At 30.9% G+C, this 13,468-nt stretch overlaps 1 protein-coding gene across 1 annotated transcript; it reads left to right on the top strand.

The window, feature by feature from the left end:
* The first annotated feature begins 6,376 nt into the window (after window positions 1-6,376).
* Window positions 6,377-7,092, top strand: LOC128185371 (multiple epidermal growth factor-like domains protein 10). Its single transcript, XM_052854979.1, has 4 exons — window positions 6,377-6,465; window positions 6,564-6,700; window positions 6,795-6,920; window positions 6,995-7,092. The coding sequence occupies exons 1-4, from the start codon at window positions 6,458-6,460 to the stop codon at window positions 7,090-7,092; spliced, it is 369 nt and encodes a 122-aa protein (XP_052710939.1). The 5' UTR covers window positions 6,377-6,457.
* Window positions 7,093-13,468: the final 6,376 nt, after the last annotated feature.

The following is a 13,468-nucleotide window of genomic DNA, read 5'->3' as shown; positions in this document are numbered from 1 at the left end:
GTTTTGAAAAAAAAAACAACAACACCTCAAGCAGTATTAAGGCATTATAAAACATTTAGTTGCGAAATATTAACTATTTTTTACTACCTAGACCTAATCTAAAGATATAGTCCTATAAAATAATTTATTAAGATAGACTTTTTTGGTAGACACACATAAATATTAGGAATATTATTAACGACTAAAAAAATAACCCAATTTTATGCATGATCTATTGTGTTTAGTTTACACACATATTCAGTTGTCAAAGACAAAAATGTATTCATATTATTATATTTTAGGTTTAAAGGCGTCCACAACATTGATATATATTGTTTTCCTAATAATTTTCTTTCGAATATTTTTTCCGTAATAAACATTAATATTAAAAACAGTTAAAATTTACTTTCTTGACGTGAAATTTCGAAACTCGTTCGCACTTGTTGTAGCTTCCTGAAAAAAAAATTGAAAATTACCTTTTCCTCATTACAAAACATGTTTTGTTTGGTTACAGTAGTTTATAGCCCGACTTTCTCCACTTTGGTGTCATGTGTTTCTTTTGTTTCACAGTCAAATGCTCTTTCTGCTTTAGTTTGTTCTTCTGTACGCACGATTACATTGTCTATGTACAAAATACACGTGTTTTGCAGTATTCTGAGAGCGCTGTTAAACAGTCCGTACGGCATATTATTATATTCGTAATGCCCTCCAAAAAAGGAAAAGGCAATCTTTATTTGTCATATTCCTTGACTGGAACGTTGTTAAAACCATGACACAAATCTAAGACACTAAAATATTTGGAACTCTTAAGTGCATCTAGCATTTTATCTATTCTCGAAAGATGGTACACATCCTCTTTGGTGACTTCATTTAGTTTATAAGACTCGTTGCACATGCGTATCGGCAATCTTTCTTCGGTACAAGGTCGATTGGAGCAGAGTATGGGCTCTTGGACGGTCGTACAATTTTGTTAGCACACGTTGTTTCTATCTGAGACTCCAATAATTCTCCCAGGCTTCGGGCAATTTTGTACGGCCGCAAGCAAATGCGTTTGCTGTCCCCCGTATCTATCGATTGTTTAACTCAATTAGTCCTATCAAATTCATTGTCATTAAATGCAAACACTTTTCTAACTTATCTGTCTGCGATGGATTTCTTTGTTTTGTCGGGGTTTTTTTCATTGTTGTGTTTAAATTTTTAATATTCTTGAAATTTTTATCATTCGAAAATACTTCAATATGTTGCCATTCTAATGGAGTGTTTCCACTGATGTGAGACTGCACAATATTTGTCTATTTCTCCGATGCTCATAAATCTATTTGTACACAGTTTCTGTCGTATTGCTAACAACGAAATCAGAGTCTAACGGTCAAAGAAGATGTTATCGAAAATCACTGTGTTCATGTCTAGGAAACTTCATTAGATGTGGTATCTTTTAATTGGTAAAAGTAATTGTATAAGTATTATTTACTGTTAGTTCTTATATTCACAGTTGCATAGAAGCATGTATATACATGTCCAGGTATTAGATTCATGTGTATTCGCATTGTATTAACCTCAAATAAAAGTGTAAAATGTCACTGTTAGTATCTATTATAAGATATATTATCCTTGAATGTTTTCATGGAACACCAAGAGTAACAAAGTGCAGGAACATTATTACATCTGTTGTTGACTTTTTGAAAGAAAGATAACCCTTTCTCATACATAATGTAAAGATATTTTCTTTTATTTTCATGATTATAATACTGGATACAGCACATTTGTATTTCTTTATGTTACATCTACATATCTACTGAATGTTTTTATGTTCAGCAGTCAAGTGTAATCATACTCTACTGAATACAAATAAGCAAAACCTTGAATTCACTTCTTTTTCCTTATATAAATCTACATAGGTGATAATGCATTATCTTTGAAAAACGCATAGATATAATACATATAAATGCTTCATTTATTATTATAATCATTAGTATGAGACTGTAAAATGCCATTTGCTTTAAAATTTACACTTTCAATTCCTGAGGATCGGAAAACCTTAAATACTTTATTGGTGAAAATTGAAAAGTAAAAAAATGTAAACTAGTTTGGTAAATAATTCACTAAACTTGTATTAAAGTTCAATACATGTATATTTAATGTCTATATTTTATGCCAATTGTTAATATGTGATTATGTTTTTTTTTTCATATACGCTAAACAAATATAGATATTCAGCCCCGCAGGGCGTGGTACTGAATTTCCGGTTTTCATTATTTTTTTTTTCAAAATCAGGCAAACCATAGGAAATCGAATATCATGATTTGTATAGTTTATAGGGGACTAAAGTTGCATTAAATTTTAAGCAGAAGTTAAAACCAATATAGGAAACACTAGCAGTCAACTATCAAATGAGTTAGAGTCACGTCAAAATCAGTCATGGGACCTTTTATGGCCATAATTAGCATTTATTCGCTATTATTTTACCGTGTCGTTATATATTCAAATTTATGTCAAGGGTAAGTATCTAAGTATCATAGCTTACAATGTATTGACATGCATGAGAGTTAACGAAGTATCGTTTAAAAAACCGTAAAAGTGCATGAATCTGAAATAATCATATATTGTGTTTTACATGTTCTTCTTTATATCCTAATGTAACATTAATCAAAAAGTACTGACTGAATATGATGTACGCATGTAAATTTAATTTGATTAATATGCAGATCTCTTTGTTTGTTGCACTTGTTCTTTTTACATCTAGAAAACGGTAAGTTGTCTCAGATAGAGTCATCAATTTATTAAGAAAAGTATTGATTCCTTTTCATTTGCTACTAAGAATATACATATGATATCTTAATACTATCATTTATTTGGAAAAACTGAGCATGGGGTTTAAAATAACGTACTTTTCAAAAACGCCATATGCATTACATGTATCTTTTGAAATAAGTTTATCATTTAAATGATTTTGTCTGTAACAGATAGATAAAAATATGTATAAAAAAGATTGACCCAAACAACACCGTTTAAAAGGTATTGATCATGTAAATTCATCATGAAAAGATCCTTGTGATTTAGATAATTAACAGAGAACATATCATGTAAACTATATATTATCTATAGCATCAGGCGTGTTGGGTTTTTAGCTCACCTGAGCTGAAAGCTCAAGTGAGCTTTTCTGATCTCCTTTTGTCCGTTGTCCGCCTGTCCGTCCGTCTGTAAACTTTTCAGATTTTAAACATCTTCTCTAAAACCACCTCGCCAATTTCAACCAAATTTGACACAAAGCATCCCTAAAGGAAGGTGATTATAAATTCCAGAAATAAAAGACCTATCATTATTTAAAACGGAGAAAACCTCGAAACTGTAGAAAAAAGGGGGTGCATTTTAAAAAAGCTTCTTCTCAAGAACTATTGAGTCAAATTCAACGTAATTTTGCATACATTATCCTTATGGAAAGGAAAACATAAATTGCAAAAATTATTGGCGAACTCTGTTTCAATTTTGAGTAATTAACGAAAATAAAAATAAAGAGATAGCCGCTGTCAATCAGTTTATAACTTCGGGTTCGGTATTCCATATCGAAAACGAAAGTTCATTGTGTAAGGCAGCTAAGTTTGAATGTTGAAGCATGGCAAACGGGTCAAACTGACAAAGATGATTTTGCTTCTTGTGCAACGGTTTACATGCGAAAGGGTACTTGAAACATGCTAAATATATTTGTTCCAATTTCGTGAAATCAATTGAGATTCAATCTTTCGATGCGGTAACCTTTTCACTCATGAACGTGGTTTTACGTTGTTTTGAATTTCGATTTTGCTTTTTAACTTGAGAGGAAATATTGCCTGTATTTTGGGATTTTTACGTATCGATTCAAATATAGACTTCGGTTAACCAGACAGTTAATATTTTACCTGCGCAAAATTAGCCTAATCTGAAGCACTACATGTAGCAGCATATCATATTATAAATACTACTGGTATACATTTTATTGGTAATTCGGTACGATCTCTCCGTTATGGTTGATTTAAATGCAACGTGTTTTGTTAAGATGCTCTGCATTTTCAGTCTAAACGGAGATTGTTTTTGCTGCTAGAAATATATAGGTATATGTATATTATGAAAAATAAATTGTGCTCTTTCTTTGTTTTGGTGCATGTTTGTTCTGTTTTAATTGTTTATTTACAATTTTCTCTTTACTAATCATTTTCAGCTGAGTAAAGTTTCGAGTTATTAGCAAGATACAGAGCTTTGCTCACAGAACTGAGGTCATGCTTTTGTTCATTCTGAATAGGAAATACCAAGTTTAAAAATCTTAAGTTGAATGATATTAACTCTTGTGAACAAAAAATTGACTCAAACCAGGCAGAATTGTGAGTTCTGTATTTGCTTTTAATTTTATGATTAACGCTAAAATTTTGATTTATCACTATAAATGTCTCACTAAACGTTAAATACTTGTAAAGAAAAATTAAGGGATGATATTCTATAACAACTTTTTGGGGTTCCCTCCTTATACGATGAATCTACACCACTGTTGATGGTTTTATCCAGACACAATCAAATTAAAACGACCTCTTTAAAACAGTTTAAAACATTACTCTTACGGATAAAAATCTATTATCGCTATTCTTTAGAAAAAATTACAGCGGAAAATCATCTTGATTTGTAGCCATTTTTAACGTTGATTTTGAATAAAGATGGTAATAAAGTGTGGGCCTTAGTAAAATAGATTATTATGCCTGTCAACCTGTCAATACATTGCAATCTGAGGCTCATTGGGGGGATGGGGTGGGGATAGATTGACAAGCAAAAAAAAAAAGATTTTGAGTATGGCTTTGTCTAACTTTGCAAAAAAAAGGGGGGACCCCTCCCCCTCCACTCAGTTCCGACGCCTATGCATTGATTATACATGTAAAAGCTCTTTAAGATATTACCTGACAACATTTTTCATTCGAGTGTATTCATCGATCAAGTGAGTAAGGTTATAAAACGTAGCACGAGTTCACGCCTGGTAAACAACAATCGTTTATAATGTGGAAGACCAATTAAATATTTGAATGTTTTTAATTTGAGCACCTTGAAGTACAATTTTCCTCTTTCACATATAGGAATCTTTTTAAATAAAATACAATAACTAGCTAGTACAATGTAGTTGAAGATTAATATGTGCCTATATGCATATTCTCATATATAATTTGATTGTTTGATAAAGTGAGGGGGCAGAACTAAAATAAAGAGAATTGGAAGTTAAGAGTGTACCCCTACCAAAATTTTCTTTTCTATCTTGCATATGATCTTTTTTTTGGGTAAAAATAGTATTTCATAAAGGTATAATGTCATAGATTAAATGTAGAAAAATAAGTGTAAAATTTGGAAACAGTTTATTTTATGGTATTCTTTTTTTTTGTTTTTCTACCGAGGGGCCATATGGCACAATATCCTTTGAACACCCATATTAAGCCGTTGTTGCTCAGGTGAGCGATGTGGCCCCATGGGCCTCTTGTTTGTCAGTTTGCTTGTTAGTTTACTTTTTCTAAATTCAAAAACCATATCACTTTTGTCACTCTAAAAATATGTTTTAAATCTTAATTATACGATAATACAAAATATACTGATGTACATTGTATTAAGCAATAAAACCTATATGGCTACAGTTCTTACAAGACTTTTGACTTCATTAATTATCCCAAGATATCCCCCTTTCTCATTTGAATTCTGAAATGTTTAAGCTGATCTTTCCTAAATAACCAGTGTAGAAGGACATACTTATTCATTCTAAAAGCCGACCTAGCACTGATTGAACTAAGACATGTAATCGAGGTGTATAGGGAACCAAAAAATATGATTACAACATGTTTAACTGGTATTAATTTAAATAGAATAATTAGAAAACTGTGTTACATAATGAATTATGTGATCGGTTTTACTATGAAAAATTATAAATGCAATTTTATAGTATTAGGAATAATTTTATATTTACTGAAAGCGGAAGAAAATCATAACGCCTCTACCGTAACATTCAATACGTCAGCTTTTTAGGTGAAATTGGCAAACTTATATCAGCCATGATTTTTTTAAACAATAAGCAACACATTCCTTCTGTCAATTCATGTTGTATGAACATTCTGATGAGAGTGTAAAAAATAAATCACAAAAATCAACTAATATTTCAAGATTTTAACCGTTTGAAAAACCGTCGCGAATAGAAAGTAGACTTGTAAAGTTCAATAATGCTTATTTAAAATATGATCACAAAATCTAAATACTTACAAAAATCCTATGCGAAGCAAATAAATATACGATAGAATAAAATTCATTAATAGGAATTCTGTTGTTTAGATATTTATCAACTATGTTTGTGAATACTGCTTTAATTAGAGAACATGTTTAGTTAAAGTTAAAAACTTTGTATTTGAGCCTTCTTGAATATATCCTGTAGACCTGATGGTTTAGAATGCTGTGTGGGATTTAAGTGGAATTATACTGAAAACAAATGCACACGTATGTATTATTATGTAATCTATAGAATTGCTGAATTCATAATAATATAGTATGGATACTTTTTTTTTTATTTTGAAACGTTTGTGATTATCTTCAAGGTTGTTTAGATGGGTATTATGGACAAATTGTAGTCAAACATGTCCAATGCCTAGTTATGGGTGGAACTGTCAGCTAACATGTAACTGTAGTAATGACCAATGTCACCGCATGTATGGATGTCAACGGCTGCAGTCTGGTAAGTATATTGATATCTTAAATTATTACATCGATATTCAAAATTTTAAAGTTTTTTTTTTTGGTCTTTTATTAATTTAGTTCTATTTTTTTAGAATGTAGCAATGGGCGCATTAGCCATTACAGTGAAGTTAGTTGTCCTTATCCTAACTACGGAAAAGAATGCCAATTGCAATGTAGATGCAACAAGGAACTCTGTGATCCGGCTACTGGATGTAAAAGTATGTATCTATAGTCAACTGTACAAGTACAATTTTTTATGAATATTAAGTAATTCTTACTTACTATTTTATAGAGCAAGGAAATCGTACTCTAACGCCATCTTCGAGGAGACACAGTGACATCACATATTCTCTGAAAGCAACATATCAAATTGAAGAACTCAGTAATTAAGACTACTTATAAAATTATTTGAAATTGTATTTTGTATTTTTTAAGCTAGTATGTTTCTATATTTCTCATCCTCAGTGATAGGTATCATATACAGGATAGTCAACTCATCTTAAATCTATTTCTCGTACACTAGAATTATATTTTGTCCGTTCTTTTATTTCCAAAGCAATTGTTCTCTTATTGCAGAAAATGTTACGACAGTACTGTTTACAAAGAGATTTATCAGAAATGGTTCAGGGAATGAACTGGAAATTCGTCGTAGAAATACAGATCTCTCTCAAGATATCAAAGACCATGTTATTATCAGTCTCGCGATCCTTGTCTTGATTTTACTTGCGTTATATATTAGTCTAACTGTAAAGCAACGAACAAAAATACCACAACATTCAATTACAAATGAACAAATCCGTCTTGAAAACATTGAACAGCAGTGTTTCAAAAAGTGATATTGGAAAACGTGATCATAAACAAAGAACTTTCAATATGATTTTAATATATGACTTTTTAATGTAACAAAGTGTATTTGTACCAATTTTCAAATTACTACATTGCTAAATTTGTATTTACTTTTACTGTTCATTCTTAGAAAGAGTTTAACAAAGTCTTGGACTTTCAGCAGGACGTATCTATCTAGTTCTTGCGTCAAAACAAGTGAAAATGACGCTGGTTTCAAGTGAAACATACACCGATTGCGTAGTCATAGCTCAAAAGCCAGACAAATCTTGTTGGTTTCAAAGAGCAATGGCTTGGTGACCTACAATGAAATAGACAGGCCTACGTCACAATGCTGTTTCACACCAACTACCCAAAGTCCAAGCTCTTGTTAAAATGGTTCGAAAAGTCAACTAAACACAATTCTTATCTTTAAGATAGCTTTAACAAAACCATATGTTCTAAATTTGCTTAAACTCTTTTTGGAATATTATGACTTGTCTTTTTGATAAGATAAAAATATTAAAGGCCACGTGTTACTTTTACTTCTGTTAAATATATCAACATGTAACACACACTGCTATTAGACAAAACAAATCATATTTTGCTACATTGTATAATGAAGGTGTACATGAATATACAATATATTACACTTCGGTCTGCATGTTCTCCAATTCTTCAGCCATAAAAGGATTAGAATCCTTAATTTGTCTAATTACAAAATCGTAGCTGATAGTAATAAAACTTAACTGGTTTGAAAATATTATGAAATTTCAAAACAACAGTATTCATTAAAACATCTGCTCAGTGTAAAAAGTTCAACGACCAATACATTACCAACATATTTTCACATGTTTATAAGTATGATATGGCGACCGTTATTTCAATGTTCAGTCAAGTATTTCAAGAGGCGAAATATGACAAATAGACCTTGTTATAGCAAACAGCTATTTAAAAGTGTTATAAAAACATAACTTGAAGTTATTAGAAGAATCAGAATTAACCAGGTCCACTCCACGGTTTTTTTTTTTTTTTTTGTGGCAGCTTTTCTGACTCTGGTCAGTGCAAATATGATTCATACTCTTGTACCAACTTTCTTATACAGGCGGGGATTATCGTACACCCTAATACATGTATGATATAGCGCAGAACTTACACGGTGCTTATTCTTATCTCAAAAGGTTGTATCTAAAGAGAGGAATATGTTTAGGAATGATTACTTACATGTACCAGGTCGACTGATCCGGATATTTTGGTGTTATTATAATATGTCTGCTGACGAGTTGCTAGTCCATTATTGTACAGTTAATGTAAAGGAACGTGCTACCTACTGAGACCAATTTTAGCCAAGTGCTATTTTCCAACGTACCAGTTCATTCTTAAGTAATTAAGTAACAAACAAAAATTACGTAAAAAAGCACTGCCAAGAAAAAGCAGTGCCTGTTGGGTCAGTATATCTATCGAAGTTTTCTCTCTTGGATCTTAGATAAATTGTACGACATCGACCACTGCTGCTTTTTTTTTTTAGGTCCCAGGCGTACTTGTTTAACATACGTTCCACTGAATTATTTTACGTTTTAGCTTGATTTGAAATAATATACATTGTTTGTACTAAAATTGTCATTATATTTTAATCAAGTTAAACATTTAAAATCACTTTGGTACAATTTGTTTAATATGTAAAATGAATGAATTCTTGACAAACAATAACATCTACATACATGTATATATATTACATGACTGTCAATTTAGCACAGTTTAATTAAAATTGATTAAAAAAATCATAGTACTAGTTTAGGACTATAATCCTAAAAATTGTCGATTGTAACATTCTACAACTAAAATTGATAAAATAATGTTGCACAAATCTACATCTATTTTGGTGAATGATTTATAAGGACCGGATAATATGCAAAAAAGATCAAATGTTATTTCAAAACACACCTTAAATAGTGCATTTGAGCATAAAATCACACAAATCTGCTTCTCTTCAATTGTGGTGTGTTGGTAGAGTGAGCCTTGAGCAGAGTAAGATATTTTTGACTGCAGATACAATTCGTTGTTTGAACAGAGCTTTTTCCTCTCGTGGTGTTTTGATTTTCCCAAGCTGCACAAATTTGTTTTAAAGTTTTTAGATAGTATTATCATATTTTGAACCAATTCCTTCCTGAACACAATCATGAAGTCCCTTGAACCGGAAATACCGAGAGGACGGACATCCCTTGGTAGTATTCGTTCGTTAGTAATAATCTCCTCATCCGCATCTATCTGGAAATTACAAACTACACACAAGTTGTACTTTCAACATATAATCATATGATTCATGAAACAAAGTTTACACAAGTTTCCAGAGATCAAGTAGAGATCTGTTATGTTCTTTGGGTGTTGTTAATATCAGAAAGAAAACAGAACAGAATGTAGAACTAAACGGAAATTATTTACTTCATGGCGATATTCTATGTGAATTGTTTACTGTAATCCTACATTAAAAAATGTAAATATGCTGTAACATGTATATATTCAAATGAAATCAGTTGACAAGGTGCAATTAATAGAAACATTATGTATATTTGGTACTTTTGAATTTTTTTAATGAATGCAGAAAAAAAATTGAAAAAAACTTGTCAAAAAATATGGGGAATTACATGTTCAAGACTCTATCAAACAAAAACTGGCTGGTAAAATTACATAAACTATATTTTTTGTTAACTAAATATATTACTCTGAATAAATGTTTAATAAAAAGTTTTGTGAACTGAATAAATTTTTAGAAAATTTTATAAATATGAAATTCTGTGAATTCTTTGGAGGTTGTTTGAGGAATAAATGTAATATTTTTTATATCTTCTATGTAAATCAATAAAACTTTCTCATTTTACGACTTCCATCAGATTTTCTTAAATTATAAGAAATTATAATGTATTTTGGCACATAATTTAATAAACTATGAGATTAAACTCCATTGCGCTAAAATACGGTTGTTGAATTTTTTTTACCTTGTGAGCTGAGGCTCTCTGTAGAAAAACAAACGTGCAAAAATATAAATAGTTTGGCCTCTGCAGTAATTTTATCCGTTGTTACATGTAACTTTATCCGTTTATCAAATTCTAAAAAAAGAGTTTGTTTGGACACAAATTTCTAAAACACTGGGTCTACCTTAAAGCAATAATATTGCTCAAATCTAAGTGACTACATCTATATCGGTGACTGATTTATAGGCACATAGTACTTCTTTTAAGATATGCAAAAGACAGATCATATGCTTGTTGAAAAGTTACCTTACAAAGAAAATGTCAGATTATATTAAGGCAAATTGGCTTCTTCAAAATAGAATGGCAAAAGTGTCGATAGAGTAAGCTCGAGGTAGAATTATATATTATTGACTGCAAAGTATAAATTGTTGTTTCAAGCGCTGATTCTTCCTGTTGTGTTTTTAATTTTCCTATACAATTAATTCTAAGGTTTCTGGGAAGAATTTAAATGGATTATTTTTCGAGCCACTTCCTTCCTGTTCTCAAACATCAGGTCATTTGATCCGGAAATAGCGATACGGCATGCGTTGGCAGTATACGTTGGTAAAAAAAAATGCCAATATCACATTTAAATCAAATGCTTTATTTATCATGATAATTATCAAATGTGCATTAAATATAGATAGGTTATTTCGTGTATATTTTTTGTTTTCATACACGCACATTACAACATTTAGTTCCTTTTTTGGCATTGTAAGATTTGTCTACGAATTTTTCCGTTTTCCCGATTACGAAAAAGAGCACACGGCAGGTGTGAATGGTCAGCAAAGGATACTAACTCCTCCATGGCACCTGATCCTACCTCTGTTTTTAGAGGCCCGTGTTTGCTCCGCTGCTGTTTTGTATTTTTTGTTTTGACTTTTGATTTTGAACACTCTTCCTTATCACTACATGTCATGTAACAATGTTGGGAGCACCGATTGTGTTTGCTTGAAATTCATCATGGTAATACATTCCTGCTATCATATCCACTTTCGTGTATTACATTTACTTGCAGGTACTTTTAAATACTGGAAATTGTTTTTGATATTTACGTTGGCGACAAGTGACTCATGCCTAATTATAAAGAGTGACGTCATAAATATGACCTCTCTACACGTTAAGTATAATTTACACACTAATAATTGCTTTTTGCACTTTGGTAAATTTATAAAAGGAAATTTTTTTGCAAATATAAAATCTAGGATATCGGGAAGAGGAAATACTTTTTTTTAATTAAGACAGGAATATACATAACAAAATATTTAATGATTTATACATTCTGTATACACAATGTATTTTCTGTTTGTGTTATACATGTTGGTTTTGAAAATACAATTTGCGATTGGTAAGTTAGTTTTTCTCACATATAAAATAATTGTAACTGCTTTAGGATGGTAATCATGCCTTATATTTTTATCAAACTGCTTTTAAAATGTCGGTGCTTTTAAACTGTTTCACAGTTTGTGAGGTTGGAAGAGTTGGATCAAATTGTGATGTATATTGTCGTTATCCAAACTACGGAAAAGAATGTCACTTAAGATGTCATTGTAGCCAGGAATACTGCAATGCAGATATTGGATGTGAATATACACGTATGCAACAATGTTAATTTACTCTTTTCTTGTGTATTGAAATCTAAGACTTGGTTAAGTGAAAAATGTAATTTTAAAGCCTACAAAATTATATATCTTTATTAACGACTTCCATTTTTTCTCGAACAAAAAACATTTGGAATGCAAATTTAACAAATAATTATCATCCGATTGAAACCTGTGGTAAGATCTATTCAAATAAATTGTAAATTGTAATTTGTTTTCAAGAAGTTGATACCTTACAATTTGAATCTTCCATGCCTTTGTCTTATACAATGTTGTAAACAATGTTATTCTGTAAATTTTCAAAACGTACATGGTTTATTGTAATTATAACAGCATTGTGACAAAATAAGTTTCTTTTTTAGTGAAACTACTACATATATACATAGTAGTTTTATTTGTAAAGCAGGAAATAGATAGAATAGTGTATATGTACGCTGTCTATTTATTCTGATTAAAAGATGGGTCTTTTTTAATGAAGAAGTTAGCGTTTAAAATAGTTCCTAGTTTATACAACTGAACGCAAAAGTTATTTAAAACTATTGATAAATAATAAAAGACATTAAAGTACATTCCTTATTAAATTCTGCTATAAGCTCCAAATGTTGAGATTATTTGGTATATCTGCTACTGAAGTGAACATCATTCAGTTAGATACGTTAAACATTGTCATTTTTAGAAATGTTTTTTTTTTATTGTCCGTTTAAAGGTTCTGTGGAAGTTTCATATTGAACTTTATTCTAATAAGTTTTGTGTAAATTATGAATCACCAATTGTACCAGTTATGACTAAAGACATACGGTTAACATCATGGCTTACATTTTTGCCAATTTGCCACTATGACATTGAGGTTTAGGGATGGTGCAAGCTAGTTAAATTTTTGAATTCCTTCTGCATGTTTCCATGTATTTCTTTGTCTAAAACAATGAGGGGTGGCATTTTCATCTTATGAAATAATGGACGATTTCCGAAAACTTTGGCAATAACAGGCCATAAATGAAAATCGAATAATTAATATACTTCAAGGAGTTTAATTTGCTATTAACTGGTATAGTAACATCAATGCCATCGTAGGTACATGTAATACACCCCAAAAATACTCATCTTACTTTCAATGGCGATTTGCGTTGATTGAGACAGAAGGGCTTCCGCTTCTCGGATGTTTTTCTCCACAAACTAACGGAGTTATTCTGCCCAATCACCACCTGTGTTTTGTCCGAAAATATCACTTTCTGCCAATGTTTAGATTACCAATGTCTTTTCCCTCGACACCATAGAATTTGGCGTTGTTAGTTGACTTTGCATGTTACCCGTCAGCATTAAAAATAAAATTTG

Source organism: Crassostrea angulata, chromosome 5 (genome assembly GCF_025612915.1).
Source record: "Crassostrea angulata isolate pt1a10 chromosome 5, ASM2561291v2, whole genome shotgun sequence".
Lineage (NCBI taxonomy): Eukaryota > Metazoa > Mollusca > Bivalvia > Ostreida > Ostreidae > Magallana > Magallana angulata.
The sequence above is the reverse complement of the archived record's forward strand: the minus strand, read 5'-3'. Positions and strand labels throughout refer to the sequence as shown.